Source organism: Macaca fascicularis, chromosome 14, assembly GCF_037993035.2.
Source record: "Macaca fascicularis isolate 582-1 chromosome 14, T2T-MFA8v1.1".
Taxonomy (NCBI): domain Eukaryota; kingdom Metazoa; phylum Chordata; class Mammalia; order Primates; family Cercopithecidae; genus Macaca; species Macaca fascicularis.
This window is the reverse complement of record NC_088388.1, coordinates 121,555,557-121,576,210: the sequence shown is the minus strand read 5'-3', so window position 1 is coordinate 121,576,210 and position 20,654 is coordinate 121,555,557. Positions and strand designations below refer to the sequence as shown.

The 20,654-nt window shown below is 46.5% G+C and overlaps 1 protein-coding gene across 6 annotated transcripts in view; it reads right to left on the bottom strand.

Annotated features, from left to right (window-relative positions):
- The window catches only part of UBASH3B (ubiquitin associated and SH3 domain containing B), a 153,847-nt gene that overhangs the window by 32,161 nt on the left and 101,032 nt on the right, over positions 1–20,654 (bottom strand). For 2 of the 6 annotated variants that reach the window (XM_015435839.4, XM_074015479.1), the window contains exons 2-3: positions 1,252–1,309; positions 317–503 (exon numbers count right to left, since the gene is read on the bottom strand). In XM_015435839.4, the coding sequence (XP_015291325.1) occupies positions 317–503; positions 1,252–1,309 (245 nt within the window). Of the gene's footprint in view, positions 1–316; positions 504–1,251; positions 1,310–3,256; positions 3,482–20,654 lie in introns of those variants that run through there. The other 4 variants (XM_005579960.5, XM_045370872.3, XM_005579962.5 and 1 more) reach the window with 3 other exon arrangements.

Sequence of the window (20,654 nt, the reverse complement as noted above, 5' to 3'; positions counted from 1 at the left end):
TAGACAGCAAATGAGTGTGAAGCTAGATCAGTGATTCTATTCCAGCAGCCAGACCCGTGTGTCTCTCACAGAGGGTTACAATCTGGTGCTGCCCCCATCCTGGGGTGCTCCTGGGCCTCAGCAGATAAAACTAGGAAGCGTTGCAGTGAGGGGCTCATGGTGGACCTCACTGATCCCTTGAAGGTCCCTCCAGCTCTAAGAGCCCGTGACTATTCCTGCCATCTTCCTGTGAGGCTCCCCCTTTGTTCCAGGTCCCAAAGGGTCGGCTGGGATCCTGGGAGTCAGGCTTCCCAGGGGCGGGGGGGCTGCCGCTCACCATGAAGAACTGGCAGAGTGTGATGTGGGGAAAGATGTTGTGTGCCTTGTTCTTCCCACAGATCTGCTTCGACTGCTGCCAAAAGTCGGAAAGCTTCTGTGCTAAGGGGCCAGTGGGACGGAGGTAGAGGACGTACTCCCGGGGCAGGGGGTCATCCAGGAAGGGGTCACCGACGTGGGAGAATAACCTGTAAGACAGAAGTAAGCCAATGAGGTGTTGCTTGAGAATAACGGGAGGAAAAAAAGGACTGAGAGACAGATCCACCCTCCATGTGCTCCGAATCCCCGGCATAGCGCGCAGGGAAGGGTTTTCATTCATGATTTAAAAATCTACTTCTGGAAACTCACACTTCACAATCAACTCTCGGATGCAGCAACTTCTGTCTTCCTTCTTGTCATATTGCCTCCTCATCCTACAACTCCCTAAAAAAGTCCTGAAACCACTCTCCAGGAAGCATTCTTGGATCAACTCCAAATCCTTTCTCAATCCACTAGGACCAACCCAGCCTGTCCCTCAGGTCAGCCTATAATTAAACCCATGTCCCTCCAAAGACAAGGGAAACTCCCAGAAAGGTAACCTTGTGGGATCCACCCTGGGTAGGGATACCCTGAAAGGTAAGTAGGGTACTTCTCTAAATTGATTTGCCCAGAATCCATACCCCTAAAATGAATCTTTAAGTGACTGGAGCGGGGACAGATCTTATGAGAGGGGCTCTATCTGGGAATTACTTAGAATTTTCTTTAAACAGCTCCAAGGAGAAATATACCCTGGGGCCAGGGCAGAGGAGGCAATTGACTTGATAAATGGCCTTGCCACAGTCTTTTGGCTCCTGTCTCTTCTGGAAGGGTCCACTAGAGAAAGTCTGCACCTCCCCACTCATCCACATGCACTTAGAGTTAATTATATGCTATTTTCTCAATTTGTTTATCTCATACCAACCAGTCACATGCTGCCTGAACACTTCTTCCTCCCGTGGATGCCAAGGCTTTTTGTCTGAAAGAAGAAATCAAATTTCTATTGTTAGTATTTTTAGCCTCCTCTCAGCTTTTCTCACTGCAGTGGCAAGAGCGAGTGTGAAGGAGGCGACATCATAGCCTGTGCTCTGCTCGCTACTCTGTGGTGGGGAGTAGACACCTGCAGCAGGTTTTCCCCCAGGGGTCAGATCGAGACATATGGAAGTTAGGACTTGTAATTAATTTCCATGTAATTAGCATCAGATTTGCATGCAGTCTGACAGCCCAGGCAGTCTATTTTCAGCAGTTTCCACATTAGAGTTTTATTTTTGCTTCTCTAAAGGTTGTCATGTCTTGCTTTTTCCTCCTTCCTCTTCACCCGCTCATTCTTACTGACCCAGATCCCCAAAAGAGCAGATTCTTGTTTTCAGCTCGTTTGGTAGAAAGTATTAGAAGTGGTGCTGATGGTTTTCTTTTTCTTTTTCTTTTGAGACAGAGTCTCACTCTGTCACCCAGGCTGGAGTGCAGTGATGTGATGATCATGGCTCACTGCAGCCTCGACCTCCCGCACTCAAGCAATCCTCCCACTGAGCCTCCCAGGTAGCTGGGACTACAGGTGCATGCCACCATATTTGGCTAATTTTTTATTTTTGCAGAGACAAGATCTCATTATGTTGCCCAGGCTGGTGCTGATTATTATTAAGACATAGGGCTAAATGCTTACAAGGACAATTGGTTTGGATTAATTCATTGCCTCCCTCCACCCACTTCCAACCACCACCAGGCTGGATCCATCATCTCCAAGTATTTTATAGACATCTTTGGGGACAAGTATCACTGGGTTAAAAGGAATGGCCACAGCAGTGCAGCTATCATTCCCATTTCTGGAGCAATGACTCAGAGCATAACTAACTGTGGCTAAGTATCCATAGGCCGGTTATAGAAGTGAAGCCCTGTGTACAAACTTACAAGTGGAGCTCTTCTGAAATCATACACAGGTCTCCAAGAGCCAGATAGTTCTGGATTCGTATCTAGCCTTGCTATTCATCTATCCTGTCATTCATGCATTCATGCTTACATTTATTCAGCAAACATCTACTGAATTTCAACTATTTTGTCAGCACTGTGCTAGGCTCTAGGAATACAGTAATGAACAAGAGTTATGAGATCCCTGCCCTAAAGTAGTTTTCTGTTGAGTAGGCACGTAAATATTATTATACAGATAATGATTTAATTACACTGGCATTAAGTGCGGTGGAGGGAAAGCATAGGGGACATAAGAACATAGGACAGGGAGATCTAACCTGGTCTGAGGGGCTGGGGAAGGCTACACTAAGGAGGGAACATTTCAAGTGAAATCTGAGGGTGCAGACACATCTGGGTGGGGTGGATGGGGCGCGTGGCGGTTGCTGAGGTGGAAAACGCCTGGTACCTCTATTCTACGTGAGAGGTAATGATTAAATGAGCCAGTGTAGAGAAGGAGCATCCGACCCATCACAGGTGATCGATAGGTGCTCTTTCCTGTCCCTTCACACTACGTTGATTCAGGATCCTTGGGAGGGAGAAGAGATAAGTGGGAATCCAAGTTACACTGACACTCTCTGCAAACATCCTTTCCCCAACTGGCTGCTAAACTCACCCCCTGCTTCCTTGTCCTACCCTTCTATGGAGCAATTAGAATGACCGATGCTGTGAGAATCACAGAGTTGGACTGGAAGGGACCTCAGAGGTCATCTGTGAACCCAACTTCTTCATTTGACACAAGGAAAAACTCAAGTGGAAACAAGTGATGAAATGCGCTTAAAGCAGCCTGGCTGGGGTGATGGCTGAGCAAAGGCCAGCCTCTGTTGTTCTGCTCCACAGCAGAAAGACAAGTTAAAGACTGTCCCCTTCCCCAGTGAAAGTCTGTGCACAGATACCAAATGATCAGGATAGGGAAGTCTGCACAGCTCATGAGAACAGCATTGTAAAACGCAAGCCTACTTACAGAGAGATGAAGTTACGGAGAAGCAAGACAGATCCCTCTGCTCCCCTTGGAACATCTGGTGCAGAAAAGGCTAGAAGCACAGAGACCCACACATGCTCATTCCCACACGTTGACAAGGTGCTTAACTGCTGCTGGGCTGCAGCCTTGTCTGTTTCCTCACGACTTACCAGACAATCAGAGGCCACACATCTCGCCTTTTTTTTTCAGTACAGAAGCCGTGTATGCACAAAAGAACACAAACCATGACCTTTTAGAGGTTAGAATCTCTGAGGAATTAAAGTCACCAAAAAAGGACCCATTGTTCCAAAAACAACTGGGAAAAGGAAAACGCGTTTGTGGCACCAGACAATGTGCTATTTATATAAGGAATTCAATTTCTTTCTTTTCTGCACCCTTCCCCCAATGAAATACATCCAACTGAAATTTAATTTATTTCTTCCGAGGCACTAGGAGTATCCTCTGGAAATGAAAGATCTAATTAAGTTACGGGCTCCGTAACTCAAAAGACAAGTTTTGGAAAGAGTTCAAAGAAGAAATTGAAAAAGATAATGAAAGGTTTGGGTGATAAGATGATGATGAAAGGCTAAGGAAATCCGAATTCTTTGTTCTGAAAAGCCGAGATCTGAGAGGTCCCGGTTTGGTGGAAGGTTATCGTATCTGGTGCACATGCTCCAGGGAGGGTTGGCCAAAATAAAATAAGCACAAAGGGCGCAAGTTAGCTTCCAGGAAGGACTTTCTGGCAGCTATGTACGTTAAAGGTTTTATTTTTATTTTTGAAAGCTTCGAGAAAGCTGTTACCTATCTGAAACAGTGCAGTTCTCCAGGCAGGAAGTTGTAGGAGTAAAATCTCATTTTCCCTAAGGTCATGAGCCACAGACAAACCTTGCTGGCCCTTCACCCACTGCCAGGCTGGCACCGATTTGGGCTAAGTGTGTTCCCCAAACTCTGCCCACAGAACAGACTGAACATGGGCGCGGCAGACCATGCCTTTCCCTCTCCACTCTGCTGAAGAAAGACTGTTGCCATAGAGCACCCACCTCCGCGGTCCACCCATGGGGCCAATGCCAAGGGCAAGTGGGAGTATGTGGGGTGGACCCTAAACCCCAGCCTGAGCCTGTGCGTCTGCTATCCTCAGGGTGGCTGAGGAGTTGACAGAGAGTTTACTCAGACACTGAGACCTCCAGCAGATAAAGGAGGCATATCCCTTGAAATTAAAATGCACCCATTGGATGACAGCAACAAGTGACAGCATTCAGTGATTTAAATGGAACCTTCTTGGTTAGAACTGGTGAAATGTGAATTGTTGAAGTTTTGTCACGTGTGAACCTAAATTTGACTTCTGATCCTAGCCCTAATCTTTCTGATTATCCCATTTGTAGCAGAATATGAAAAAGAAATAGTGTAAAAACTCTCATGCTTACTGAGGATGGAGAAGAACAGCACAAAGAAAAGAAACACAATGGCTAATAAAACAAACAAACAAACAAACAAAAAACAAACAAAAAAACAGGAGAGCAGTGATCCTTCCCGCAGGGGAGGGACCAGCAGTGCCCGCCAATGGCCTTGCAACGCTCGGGCGGGATTCTTCCTACTTTCTGCCATCAGCGTGGAGGATTTTTGAATTCAAGGTTGGCCTGGCCCCAGGGTCACGGAGAATACCTCTCATTCCCTTGAAGGAGGTTTGCAAGCAAAAATTGCTTTCCTATTAGTCTGCCTGAGACAAAGCAGCTTTCCTTCTTTCTGCCTTCCCTCCCTCCTCTTCCTCCTTCCCTCTCTCTTTCTTCCTTCCTCTCCCTTATTTCTTTTCCTTCTACTCTCTTTTTTCTTCTCCTTCTATGGAACTCTTACCAGGAAACCAAATGAAAATTAAAAAAAAAAACAACCCTGCATTATCACGGGATGTACAAAGAGGAGGAAAGTATGGTTCCTACCCTTAGAGAGCTCACAGCCTTAGAGAGTCAGATACAAAAGCAGCTTCGTACAATGCAATAGGCCAAGGGCCATGACAGAGACGTGCAGGGTGCTAAGAGAGCTCACGGTGGGCCCAGCTCCATAGTGGGGAGTTCCCAAGCCTGAGGTTCTCAAATTGTACACCAAGCTACTCTAAGTCAGAACACCACAGCAAACTCAAAGAGGTGCCACTGGATGTTTTAAATGTTATAAGGGAAACACAGCATACTCATTTGTTGAACACCACATAAGCTTCTAGCTTGAGGTAGTTAGAGTTCACAGTGTCAGACTGGGCTGCATTCTTGAGGTCCTATCTTGGCGAAGCTGCAGTTTCAGCAACTGTAGTAATAAAAACCAAGTAGCCAGTGAAAATCAATGTGGAACAGGTAATGACAGTGGCAGTGCCCCATCTGATCCTAAGGCTTGGGCAGTTGTACGGTACCCCACAGACACACACATCCCACTAGTAAGTAGCTGTGGTTACTTAAGAATACAAATATGATTTTTCTTCCAATTTGTGTGTGTGTGTGTGTGTCTGTGTGTGTTGACACAGCTCTTAAGTTGGCAGGACAAAAATCCTTATTAAGGTGTTTAGATCTAAGTACTAAATAAACAGAACTGTTGGTATTTATGTTGGCCCACAGGCTCTATGTAAAAATTATTGGACACTAGGGGGTTGTGGGCTGAGAAAGTTTAGGATTCTTTCCTACAAGAAATGATGCTTGATCTAGACCTTAAAAGCTAAAAGAGGCTGGACACGGTAGCTCATGCCTGGAATCCCAGCACTTTGGGAGGCCAAGGCGGGTGGATCACCTGAGGAGAGGAGATCGAGACCACCCTGACCAACATGGTGAAACCCCGTCTCTACTAAAAATACAAAAATTAGCCGGGCGTGGTGGCATGGTGGTGGGCGTCTGTAATCCCAGCTACTTGGGAGGCTGAGGCAGGAGAATCACTTGAACCTGGGAGGCGGAGGTTGCAGTGAGCCGAGGTTGCGCAACTGCACTCCAGCCTGGGCAACAAGAGCACAATTCCATCTCAGAAGAAAAAAAAAAAAGGCAAAGTGAGAGCTGACTAGAGAAAGAAAGAAAAGCAGAAGGACATTTGAAGTGGAGAGAATGGCAGCAGTTAACAGATGAAAGCAAGAGACAGCACTGCATGTGCAGGAAAATTCGAGCTTGGCAATGCTAGGGCCAAAATTGTAAAGCTGGAAGAGGGTAAAGGTAAAGGCCTCTGCAGATACCTGAAAACGTAGGCAGGAGATCACTTGCAAAGGCCTTATGCGCCACTTTAAAGCTTGGACCTGACTCAAATTAAGCTAGAGAGAGGCACGATCAGATTTGCTTGCATTGAAGGATAAATTTCAGAGAGATACAGCTGGATGCTGGGAGACTAGAAGGCCTTGACAACAGATGGGAAGAACACACTGAGAGGTTGAACTGAAGCAGTGACAATGAGGATATTGGCAATGATGTTTAGATGGTTGACTGAATAGAGCTAAGACTGATCTGGTACTGCAGCTCGAATATTTATGTGGATGGTGGAGACACCCCCTGAATGAAAATGCAGGAGTAGAAACAAGTTGGGGCTGGGGGTGATAGTGACAGTGAGGTTAGTATTGTTCCAGGAGAATAGTGAGACCAGGTATCATTGAAGAGACACACCCAGCCTTGTTGTTAGGTGTCGTTTTCTTTGTTGGCTTGGCTACATTTTCTTGCCTCTTTCTGTTTGTAATCCAGACATTTATTTTGGGCCACCCATTGAGCTCCTATTTCCTGTCTAAGGAATACCTTCGGCTCCCAAATCACTCAATGCTGTGATCAAAAAAACACTGAAGACATCCCCAACTCAGAGGGATAGATTAGCCCAGACCAGCAGGTTCTCTAGGGATGCTCAGCATATGCCTTCGGAGGACAGTTCCCCTATTTTATTGTCACTTGATAAAACTCAAATATCTGACACCTGCCATAAAAAGCAAGAGACAAGATATATGCTAATGGAATGAAAAATACATTCCCTTAAAATAGTAAGACTTTCATCCAAGTAAGTAGCAAACTAATTGGTTGGGCTTTCCAGTTACTTGGAGCTGTACTGTCCTTGGCTTTGCATTGCTGGTGGACTCATACGCATGGCCGCAGGCACCACACCTGCTCCATGCATTGGTTCTCTGTCACCAAGGACTTGTTCACGTAAGAAATGAGAAGGCACAGCGTCAAGTATGTAATCCTTCAAGTGGACGAAATTCCCTATGCAACCAAAATTAAATTCTATCTTTCCTTCATGTAGCTAAGATGATCTTAAATTTGGAAACATTTAATACTAACTGTAATATTTTTAAAAATGTTCTCAACCTCCAGGATACCAGTTGTTAAATTTTCCGCACCTAACAGTTTGAATTCAATTAAAAGATGACCTAATTAATCAGACGCCTCATTCTCCTCCCTCAAAATCAGCTTAAAAGTCAGCAATGAACTGGGGGATGGGAAAACCGAGGTAGAACCCAACTCCTCTTTTCCCTGGTTGAAGCGTCCAGCCATACCGTGGTGATTGTTGCCACAAAGGAAGATGGAGGTATTCTTTTTGGGTATATTTGGAAAACAACATTTTTTTCATAAAGTAGTTTTAGGTAGAAATACCAGAGCCTTTTGTTGTGCGTGCTCTACGAATTGCCGAATCAGTGCTGAATATCCTTACAGGATGCTCTGAGGCTGCTCAACAGAGTGCCTGGGGCTGGCGGCTATCTTGAGAACTGAGGGCACACAGGTGATTCTCCATCTATTTGTTTCTCTAGTAGAAGAAAAATGAGGATAAGGGAGTCAATCATGATCGAGGGCCTTTATGTACCAGGCACTTCAGACTTTACACCCTTATGGCATGGTTTGGATATGGCTTGCTTGACCCTGCCAAGTTTCATGTTGAAATTTGATCCCCAGTGTTGGAGGTGGGGCCTGGTGAGAGGCGTTTGGATCATGGAGGTGGATTCCTCTTGAATGGCCTGGAGTCAGTCTCCTGGGAGTGAGTTCTCACTCTTCGTTTCCACAGGACCTGGTTGTTGAAAAGAGCCTGGCAGCTTCTCCCTTCTCTCTCTCCCTTCTTCTCTCCATATAATGTCTCCTCCCCTTGCCTTCTGTTATGAGTGGAAGTTTCCTGAGGTTCTTGACAGAAGCAGATGCTGGAGTCATGCTTTTCATATAGTCTGCAGAACTGTGAGCCAAATAAACCTCTTTTCTTTATACCCAGCCTCAGGTATTCCTTTATAGTAATAAAAATGGACCAAGCTACTTCATGACAAACTTAGGAAGTCGGTATTGTTAGGAACCTCCATGCACCTGGTGGCTCTGCCCTGACTGGCCAACAGTCAAGTCATCTCTGGTTGTCCTGTAACAGGGGTTGGTTCTAGAGGTTGTGATTAAAAGTCCATAAATCAGTGTACCGAGTAGTTGCCAATCTTGAGAGGGTCAGATGTTTAACTTTGTTTTGTAAATATATGAGTAAATAGGCTGGGCGCAGTGGCTAACGCCTGTAATCCTAGCACTTTGGGAGGCCGGGGTGGGTGGATCATTGGAGGTCAGGAGTTTGAGGAGACCAGCCTGGTCAACATGGTGAAACCCTATCTCTACCAAAAATACAAAAATTAGCCTGGCCTGGTGGCAGGCACCTGTAATTCCAGCTACTCAGGAGGCTGAGGCATGAGAATCACTTGAACCAGGGTGGCAGAAGTTGCAGCAAGCCGTGATTGTGCCACTGCACTCCAGCCTGGGCGACAGAGCAAGACTCCATCTCAAAAAACAAAACAAAACAAAACAAAAAGAAACCTTTACTATCAGAGATTACTTTTTTTTTTTTTTTTGAGACAGAGTCTCGCTCTGTCACCAGGCTGGAGTGCAGTGGCATGATCTTGGCTCACTGCCAGCTCCACCTCCTGGGTTCATGCCATTCTCCTGCCCCAGCCTCCCGAGTAGCTGAGACTACAGGCGCCCGCCACCACGCCCAGCTGATTTGCGTGTGTGTGTGTATTTTTAGTAGAGACGAGGTTTCACCGTGTTAGCCAGGATGGTCTCGATCTCCTGATCTCATGATCTGCCCGCCTCGCCTCCCAAAGTGCTGGGATTACAGGCATGAGCCACCGCGCTCGGCCACTATATCTTATTTTATATCACTGTGTCTCTTCTCCTAATTGCCAACTACGTCTATATTCCTGGCAGAATAAGATAGGCAGTTCATGATAGCTCTTGACTCATGGAGGCCTCCATTTCACTTGGAGATGCTTCTTCCTCAACTCATTCTGCTAAGAAGGACCCTGGGTATCCACAGCTGCTATCCCGCCCCTCTCCTTTCACTTCTTCCCTCAAGACAGGCAGCTTTCACAGCCTAGTGAAAGGCCATCACTTTTCTGCAGTGCACCAGCCACACTGGGTGACTAATACAGGAGACTGCCTACCTCAGGTAAGGCCTAACCTGTTCCAATTTTAGGCTGAGCAGGAAATGATGTGTAGAGTGGCCACAGACAATGGCATGGGAATGAGACTATGTTACATGAAGCTGTGTAAAGGGAAAGTGAAGACACCAAAGCCACAATCATAGCCCAGAAGCAGCCTGGGGACCAGGTCCAGGACTTAAACATACGTGAGCTCCCAGGCATCAGGCTTCCAAAAGACTCATATGTTGGAGATAGGGGCTAGGCACAAAGCATCCAGTAACCCAATGGGCTGAGAGCCAGAGATCCATCAGGCAGTGGTTGCCAGAGTGGTTAATTAATGATCAACCACTTCTAGTCTGCTAAACTTCTTCCTCCACTGAGGTAGAACTCAACCCTATGAAAAAGCTGTGGCCCTCTTCTGATGTACCTGCTATGTCCTGTCATGGAGGGGTCTGAGCAAGCAGCCAGAGCAATTCTTTCTTCCCCTTCACCCTCTAAGTCACTTGGATGAGCTGGAATCCTTGAGTCTCAGGCAAAGGCAAGAGTCCCACTACCAGTGTCGAAACACTGAGCCCAGGGCCTTGGGAAGCGTCACAAGTGCCTGCTCTTCCCTGGAAACCCAGGGAGAAGTGACCAATAAACCTCTCCTTAGGCATAATCATGGAGCTCTACTCCAGACCCTTGGTGCCTTCCAGGCTGGAATGGGGCTTCTTGGCATTAGAGGAAGTTGGGGATATTGAGAATTTCAGTATCTGCCTCTCAGTCTTAGGGCCTGTGCCCCTGACATTTACCTTAGCTATATCAGCAAAGGCTTTCCTTCTTATCTTTCAGAGACAAAAATGAATAAAACTGAACCTAGTCTCTGTGGGTGCAAGTCTAGACATGAAAAGGGCTTTTATGACTACAAAACAAAAAATCCTGTTAATCTAAAAAGGATAGCTTCCCCCTACATTTTTTTTTCTATGCAGCAGAATTGACTTGCTTCTAGGCTTTTGTTAAATACCCATTCCTCTTGGATTCTACCTTTTTGCTTTGGCAAAGGTTCAGTTCCACCCCACACTAAAATCAGCGTGCTTCCTTTTTCTCTTCTGTTGGCTTACACTGGTTCCGGGAATGGAGTCTACTCCATGTGCAGAGCAGTTGGGTATGAGGATGGGCAGAATCAGAGCCAGCCTGATTCCAGGCACTTCCGTGACCAGGGATGGAAGATGCTGGCAGAGCAACCAACCAAATTCCCTGAATTCACATACTACAGCACCTCTCATCTACCACCGTCTGTTAGTTGAGACTTCAGTTTCTGATATGGTCACTCTTTCAGCTACCGGTGGCCAATAAGATTCATGCAATTCAGTCCCACCTTCAATCAACAGAGGTCAAGTAAATGTTGGGAAGCCTTGGGGGAATAGCTTAAGAGTTGTGCAAGCCAAGGAGTGGAAGCAGTGGTATTTCAGCCAAGCTTTCCAGGCTAAAGCAAAATCAGGGACTGGCCACATACAGCTGCTCTAGAAAGTTCTCGCAGGAGCTGGAACACGGGTAGGTGTCTTTTTCCCAAAGGAAGTCATTTCTTTGTGCTTTCGTTTTTTCGTTTTCAAAAAGGAGGTGATTACAAGCCCACAGGGAGATTGAGAAAGATGTGACATCTATAAAGTGTTTTGAGGTCCTCAGAAGCAACCATAAGTGATAGTGATTCCTTGGCTGCAAAGGATCTTAGGACAATCCTGTTCATTTCTCCTTATGGCTAGATAAGACTATACTATAGACCATCCATGACTTTTGAAGGACTTTTTCCTCTTCTCACAGATATTAAGAGTAGGAGATCCAGCAATGTCTCTTGGTTGCTTAATGGCCCTTGCACTCAGAAAGTTTTTCCATATGTCCAAACTCCTTCCAATGACACTCAAACTTATGCCACCCTTTTCTGTACCCGGTACAGTTGGTCACTCTCCTACATAATAAGATTATTTATTCTATCACTTTCATACAAGGAAATCCAGCTACTTTTTATCACCAAGGCCAGTAAAATAGGCTTGCAAAGAGCCTGGGCAGTTCAGTTGAACAATCTCATCTCCGAAGTCTTGCCCCCTCTCCCCTAGCCTCCTCCCCATGAGGCTGAGGGACGGCAGTAGAGAAGCCTATCAGTAAATATCAACCATAACGTCTCTACCCATTTCCTTCAGAGGAAATGAAACTAATGGAGAAAGATATATTGATCACAAAGACTCAATTTCAGAATCAGTCTCCTGGTGGTGAACCCTTTCAGTTAGCTGGGGTTAATGGCTTCTGCTTTCAGCTATTGTCCAGTGTAAGAGCTGTACATCCCACAATCAATGGTATAGCAAGCCTGCTGGGGACATTACCACCAAGGCCAGCCAATGGGAAAAGGCTCTGGGTTTTTTTTTTTTTTTTTTTAATAAAGCTAATCAGAGAAAGGGAAAAAAATTTCCTGAGCTATTTGGGGGCTTAAGTAAGTCTTCCAGCTGAAGGCCTCCAACCTGTGAGGGAGGCCTTTCTCTCCTATCAACAAGACTCTGTTTTCCAACCCATAAAGAGCCTGTTAGGCAGCCCTCCTTAGAGGGTGGTTAGCAGGGAAAATGCTGTTTAGGTTTCCCGATGTTTTTATGTGGCAGGGCCCAGCAGCCCATATAGGAGGCCTTGTTTTGTTCCTGCTAAAAATGGGCTGGAACTCTGGCCTCTGCTGTAGGGAGGCAGCAGTTTGTAATTGGGAAACCAGCCATTAGACCATGGGTGGTGACATAATAAAACACATTTTTCTCTTTGCCTCTGTTATGTGTCCCTCTAGCATCTAGACAATGCCTTTCTGCTCCCCATGATCAATGAGTTTTTGCACAGAGGCACAGGTGGGAGCACATTCTTAGGAACAAAACTCTCATTAGCGATGGGACTGTGGACAAGTTCATTATCCTAAAACTCACTTTCCCAATCTCTTAAATGGCGATAATAACTGCCTTACAGGGTAGAATAATGATTAATATCACATAACGTATTTGAAGAGCTCACCACAATGTTTGGCATATATTAGGTACTTAACAGAAATAACCTTTGCACATACGCCTGTGCATATTATCTAATCAATCTTTGCAGTTTTCCTGGAATAAATGTCTGTAAATTCCATGCTAATAGAAATATTTCGAGACTGGGGACCAGAAGACCCAGATTCTTTCTCTGCTAAAATAATCCACAACCATCTGGGAAGGTCTTAAAGCATGTATGGGATTCAGGGAGAGAGAAAAGCTCCTCAGGTAAGGTGATAACATAAGGTAAAGGTGCACAGGTAGAAACCATCCGGGGACAGGTGACGGTGGCAGGAGTCTGCTGAAGAGGACACATGACACAGATTGTTAGGAGCCAGGCAGGGGAGTTTAGGTTTGATCAGGAAGAAAGTGGGGAGTCACTGAGAACTCTCAGCACGGCGTGGAGAAAAAGCAAGCAACATTTCCCACTGTCTGTCATCATCTAGGCAGTCAGTGGAGGGTGTGTGTTTCTGCTCAGCAGAGGTATCCTAACAGAAGAGTGATAGCCCTGAGCTGGTGTCCACAGTCAGGCTCTGGGGAGAGGCTAGCCAGGACTGCCTTCTTCCTTGCAGATCCTCAGATCAAGTCATTAGTGCTATCCCTGAAGCCTTTACTCTCGGGTTGGCAGGGTAGTAACTCTGCCCACCTGAATGTCTCTGGAGGGAGTAAGTTTCAAAAGCTCTCTCAATTGTATGCGGTGAACTATCATTATTTCCTGAGAAACAGGATCAGAAGCCTGTCTTACCCAAGGACAATCGCAAGCCAGGGGCATGGTGATTCCAGAATGAGATCACAGATGTTATCAGATCGGTGCAAAAGTAACTGTGGTTTTTGCCATTGAAGGTAATCGCCAACCGGCCGGGCACAGTGGCTCCAGCCTGTAATCCCAACACTTTGGGAGGTGGAGGTGGGCGGATCACTTGAGGTCCGGAGTTTGAGACCAGCCTGGCCAACATGGTGAAACTCCGTTTCTAATAAAAATACAAAAATTAGCTGGGCGTGGTGGCGCATCTCTGTAATCCCAGGTACTTGGAAGGTTGAGGCAGGAGAATCGCTTGAACCCAGGAGGCGGAGGTTGCAGTGAGCCAAGATTGCGCTACTGCCCTCCAGCCTGGGTGACAGAGTAAGCCTCTGTCTCAAATTCAAACAAACAAACAAGTAATGGTGAAAACTGCAATTAATTTTGCACCAACCTAATAACACTTAGCAGTCACCTGCCCATAATAGGTGCTCAATAAATATGGCCATGAGTTATATTTTTATGACTAACTTCTCTCCAGGACTTTACCATTTCTGCAGGCTTCCACACATTCTTTCCCTGAGGGATACCTGAGGGAGGAGTGGAATGTGAGTTAGTTCTCTAGCCGCTCGGTTCCATTTCATGTTTAAGGCATCAGTCTCTGACTGTCAGTCCAGGAGATTCTGTTTCTAGGTTACAGGTTCTGCAGAGCACCATGGAAATCAGGCATCTGGGAGGGAGAGTGTCCGGTTAGTGTCAGGAGCCTTTGCATCCCTGCAGAGGAAAGCACAGCTGGTTTGGGGCTAACGGTGTCCATTGAGTGAAAGGGGCTATTTCTCTCTGGGGTGCTGTGGAATTGGGAGGCTAACACTGAGCCACAGTGAACCCCCAAACTCCTATCAAGGCTGGCAGACGATGGGGAAGTGCTCCCAGGTGTGTAAAAGGTATGAAAGGTTCTGGGGAAAGACACCGAAAACTGGAAAGGCAGTGACTGCTACTACAGAGGAAAAGAACGGAGCTTATTTATGAAAATGGTGTGTAACACCAGTGCCACGGCAGTGCTGAAGCTGTTAAGACTCTCATATAATCACTCTCATGAATCCTCATAATAGCCCACAAAGTGGGTAGGACATCATTATGACTTTTATTTCATAGATTAGGAAAAGGAGGTAACAGACAGGTTAAAAGATTCGTTCATCCCCAGTCATTAATGTAGGAGAGCGGTGACTCCTGCTGTCTCGTCCAGAGCTCTGAGGTACTACTGGGTCTCAGGGAGCAAAGGGGCGGCGAGGGTGGGATGAAGTGAACCTCCGCTGCTGCAATTGGCTGGTGGGATTTAAAACAGAGGAAACAGCCGCCACCACGTCCCACCAAAAAAAAAAAAAAAAAAAAGGATCTGGGGCTGGCTGTGGTGGCTTACGCCTATAATCCCAGCACTTTGAGAGGCCAAGGCAGGCGAATCAGCTGCGGTTAGGAGTTCGAGACCAGCTTGGCCAACACGGTGAAACCCTGTCTCTATTAAAAATACAAAAAAAATTAGCCGGGCGTGGTGGTGCATGCCTGTAGTCCCAGCTACTTGGGAAGCCGAGGCAGGAGAATCCTTGAACCTGGGAGGTGGAGGCTGCAGTGAGCTGAGATCATGCCACTGCACTCCAGCCTGGGTGACAGAGTGAGACTCTTTCTCAAAAAAAAAAAAAAAAAAAAGATCTGGGAGAAACAGATGAATATGAAGAGTCATTTCAAGTTGCAGATGACGACAGAGACTGTTTTTTCTCCTATTTCCACCTCTTTTCTCTCTAAACCACTAGAATCAGCTAAAAATACTTAAACTTGGGTGATTTTTAGTCCTTCTGAAATGGTTTCATACCAAAGCTACATAGGAGACCCTGGCTAATGGGTTTGGTGGGTCAGAGAAAATGTAGACAGACCAGACAGAGCCATTGTCACTTCTCTGTAACTCTTCTTGGTAAGTAACCTGTTAGCAACATTTATTTTTGTTTTATTTTTTGGAGTTAGTGTCTCACTCTCACCCAGGCTGAAGTGCAACAGTATAATCGTAGCTCACTGCAGCCTCGACCTCCTGGCCTCAAGTGATCCCCGTGTGTCAGCCTCCTGAGTAGCTAGGACTACAGGTGTGTGCCATCATGCCAGGCTTTTTTTTTTTTTTTCTTTTTTGGTTGCTGGTAGAGGTGGGGGTAAAGAATACGTGAGTAAACACAAAGAAATCACAGACTTAGAGAATTAAGCTCAGGTCTTTCTACCAGGAGGGTGGGTTTAGTATCCTGAGATTCTTGAGAAGACCTTCCAAGGAGAGTGGGGAGATGCCACTAAAGAGAAACCTTCCTCTGCCACCTCAGCCCTGTCAACTGACACTGTCAGAAAGATTTGAAACTCCTCCAAACCAGACTATAGGTCAGATTCTACCAAAGGAAATACTGTCATGGCAAAAACTCCTGCATAGTCAAATCCACCCCGCTGGTCATTATTTCAAGTGTTATCCAGGGAGACCGAAATCCAGGGTAGAGAAACAAGTGGATGGTCTTGGGGTTCACGGTATGAAGAGATGACCACTATAGTTAGGTATGGAATATGGTGTGACAAAAAGAGATTTCCAGTTTAGACACTGCTGCTACCAGGATTCAACATAAGGCATCCCATCCTACTTTTTAAACTCTTCATCTCCAAAAACATGTGTAGACTCCTTACCATGCCGAGCCCTCCATGGCCTCACACCTGTCTCCTTCTTCAGCTTCACCCTCAAACATCCTCAAACATTCTGCTCCCTGGTTCTTCTCTCACACTTAAAACCTTTCTCTGGGGCTAGGCGCAGTGGCTCACACCTGCAATCCCAGCATTTTGGGAGGCTGAGGCAGGTGGATCACAAGGTTCGGAGTTTATGACCAGCCCGGCCAACCTGGTGAAAGCCCATCTCTACTAAAAATACAAAAAATTAGCCAAGTGTGGTAATCCCTGTAATCCCTGTTACTTGGGGTATGCATGCCTGTAATCCCAGCTACTTGGGAGGCTGAGGCAGGAGAATTGCTTGAACCTGGGAGGCGGAGCTGCAGGGAGCTGAGACTGAGTCACTAAACTCCAGCCTGGGCGACAGAGCAAGACTCCGTCTCAAAGAACAATAACAAAAAAAACTTTCGGCCGGGCGCAGTGGCTCACGCCTGTAATCCCAGAACTTTGGGAGGCCGAGGCGGGTGGATCATGAAGTCAGGAGATCGAGACGTGGCCATCCTGGCTAACATGGTGAAACCCCGTCTCTACTAAAAATACAAAAAATTAGCCGGGCATGGTGGCGGGCGCCTGTAGTCCCAGCTACTCGGGAAGCTGAGGCAGGAGAATGGTGTGAACCTGGGAGGCGGAGCTTGTAGTGAGCCGAGATAGCGCCACTGCACTCCAGCCTGGGCGACAGAGCGAAATTCTGTCTCAAAAAACAAAAAACAAAAAACAAAAAAAACCTTTCTCTGTTGGTTCCTTTTCTTACAAGGCTAACTCCACCCTCAGTTACCTGGCCAGCTCCTGCCTATCCTTTAACACTTACTTGCATTTTGTTTCCTCCAGGAAGTGGTTCCTACCTGGGCACCCTTACCAGCCAGGCGGTTGTATCATAGCACCTTCCAAATTATATTTAAATGATCTGTCTTTGCGATGGACCATGAGCTACCTGAAGCGGAGACCATTTCTTGATTTCTTTGCATCTCTAGTAGCTGGCACATAGTAGGTGTTAAAATTTTTAAAATATGAACTTCATCAAGATGTTAAAGGTATATATATCAGTGTGGCAGACAGACCCTCCGTGACACCTTCATAATCCTAAATTCTGGTGTTCACTCCTCTGTATAATTCCCTCCCCTCAAGTGTAGGTGAGACCTATCACTTATCTCTATATGGCAAAGGTGATGGAATCACTTCTGCAATTCCATTATGACACACATAAGACACATCCAAGTCAGGGGTCTCCAGCCCCTGGGCCACAGACGGGTACTGGTCTGTGGCCTGTTAGGAGCCAGGCTGCACGCAGGCGGTGAGTGGTGGGCAGGCGAGTGAGCATTACTGCCTGAGCTCCGCCTCCTGTCAGATCAGCGGCAGCATTAGATTCTCGCAGGAGCACGAACCCTACTGTGAACTGCACATGCAAGGGATCTAGGTTGCAGGCTCCTTACGAGAATCTAATGCCTGATGATCTGTCATTGTCTCCCATCACCCACAGATGGTCCCAACTAAGTCAGGGGTCTCCAACTAGACGGTGCCGTCTAGTTGCAGGAAAACAAGCCCAGGGCTCCCACTCATTCTACATTACGGTGAGTTGGTCGTATCACTATGTCATGATATATTCCAATGTAATAATAATAGAAATAAAGTGCACAATAAATGTAATGTACTTGAATCATCCCCAAAGCATCACACCACCACCCTGGTCAGTGGAAAAACTGTCTTCCACAAAACCGGTTCCTGGTGCCAAAAAGATTGGGGACCGCTGCTTTAAATGATTTACTTTCCTGCTGGCCAAGGAGAAGCAGCATGTTGTGGACTGCCTATGAAAAGAGAGCCACGTGGCAAGGAACTGCAGGCAGCCTCTTAGGACCTGAGAATGGCTTGTAGCCAACATCCAACAAAGAGCTGGGGCCCTCAGTCATACAAGCAAAAGGAAATGACTTCTGTCAACAATATGGGTGAGCTCATAAGTGGATCTTAGTCAAGCTTTCTGGTGAGAACACGGCCTGGCCAACACCTTGATGGCAACCTTGTAAGACTGAGCAGAGAACCCAGTCAAGCCACGCCTGGACTCCTGACCTACAGAAACTGGGAAAATGTGTGTTTTAAGCCACTACAGTTAGAGTGCTGCATCATAAAAAGTGCAAACACCTAGCTTTTCAGGAAGAGGGAAATAGGAAAGGAAGAGTGAGCATTGGCTGAAATGAGCTGGTATGACCAAGCTCAGCACTAAACAGCACTAAAGGGTAACCTAGGCATTTAATGCAGGAGATGGAAGATCCCAATCCCATAACCAGTGGAAATTGCTGATCTGAATTCATTGTATTCCACTCCTGCCATCAGTTAAAACGTAATTTAAGTCCTTCTAGGCTGAGAGTTAAAGCTTGGCAACTTAAGGGAGAGAGTAGAGTGGAGTGGAGTGGAGTGGCAGGTGCATCTACTTTAGAAACACGCAGACCTGGCCAGGCGTGGTGGCTCACACCTGTAATCCCAGCACTTTGGGAGGCCGAGGCGGGTGGATCACAAGGTCAGGAGATCAAGACCATCCTGGCTAACACGGTGAAACCCCGTCTCTACTAAAAATACAAAAAATTAGCCGGGCGTGGTGGTGGGCGCCTGTAGTCCCAGCAACTCAGGAGGCTGAGGCAGGAGAATGGCGTGAACCCGGGAGGCGGAGCTTGCAGTGAGCAGAGATCATGCCACTGCTCCAGCCTGGGCAACAGAGCAAGACTCCGTCTCAAAAAAAAAAAAAAAAAAAAAAAGAACCACACAGACCTAACCCATCTAATCTCAGTCCCCACGTATGTAAACAAAAGGAGATTCACACCAGCTTGTTAGGGTTATGTGACATGCTTAGCTCTGAGTTTGGCACAGGGTCGGTGTTCTACGGCTACTGGGTACCCCCTCCGCCCCCACCACTGACTGCCCTTTTCAGCTATCCTGACTCTAAGCAGGCTAGGCCTGTTTGGGAAGCTCCTGGAGGGAATCTGAGGCAGGAGTTCTTGGCGGATGCTCTGGAGACTTACTCTGCAGCTGAAATCCCAGGAAATTCTACCCCCCCAGCTCCACCACTGCTAAGCTTCTAAGAAAGGTTACGCTCAATTTCCTCAAATGATTTACTGCATCCCCTTTTATGGGAGTACTTTACATATTATAAATGGGACTTGATCAAACACGCCAGGAAGTGAGACGGGTCCAAAACTCTCTAGCCAGCCGTGTGTCTGCTGGCCCAACTACGATCCCCAGATCAACTCAGGCCTGAGGTCCTATAATTTTAAGATTGGGTATCTATCTTAAAATACCCAATTGTGGGGGGAACACAAATGTTCAGTCCATAACATCTACAGTAACATGCTCAGTACTGCATTGGGGCACCCCTGGGTATGACAGTAAGTGTATGTGCATGTAGGCAAAGATACTTAGGTTATGATTTTAGGATTGAATAACAGTATGTATATTAAGATATTAAGATACGATATTTAGGAAAAGCTGCTCACAGAATTCCAGGCCTTGGAGACTAAGATCACTTACCTCAATCCTCTCATGTTACAGATGAGGAACTAAGACCTGCAGAGGCAAGTGATTTGATGAGGACAGGAAGCCAGGTCTCGTAACTCCCCAAATTGTGCCCTTTGCACGTTACCATGCTGAGTCTCTGTCTTTTTCGCTTAGACTGTGCTTCTTAATTTCTGTTGGATCGAGTGCAACCTCTCTGGTCCAGTGTTAATTTGCTGAGAGGCTTGAGGATCCCCTTCATAGGGAGCAGCCTAAGAGATGACCCCTCAGCTCGCCTTTGGCTCTGCAGTATGGTCATGGCAGGGGAGATGGGTTGTTCCTGTTCACAGCTTAGCCCTCCTTGCCTGGGGTCTAACTTCCTCCTTTGACTTCCTCCACAATGGCTGCCCCCAGGCCCTACCACAGCCCTCCACAATGGGGCACCACAGCCTTTGATAGAAGCTAGAATCATCAGTAATGTGAAAGAGGCCGAAATGGTCCTTTCCCTGACATTTAGGAACCAGACACTGGAAATAAATGGGGTGTAGAGGGGCTGAGGCAGGAAAAGAAGGCAGTGTAAGAAGGACTGTATCTTACACTGTGCTAGGCACATTTGCTCATGTAGCAATATTTTATTTAATCCTCAAGGCAGGCTTTGAAGGCAAATTTTAAAGACCAGGAAGCTGAGGCTTAAAGAAAGAGGCAGTATTAGGCTTCAGCTTACGAATGTGCAAGCATAAGAATCCAATCTAGTTACTGGCTCTAATTATCGAGACTTAGTCAGTTTCACATTTCTGGAGTACAAAGAGGACTCGAATCAGCTCTAGGTAAGTCTCCACGGTTTTCAAGGCCAAAAGCTCTTGAGAATTTTCCTCATAGTTCATTCTTATTGCCACACTCAAATGCTGCCCCTGAATACAGTCAGCCTTGATTCCTGTTAGGCCAACACGTGTTAGTGCTTATGCCTAAATCGGGATGGATTCCTTCCGTCCTAATTAATCGACCCTCTTCCATAACCAGCTCATGAATTGCCCAGGA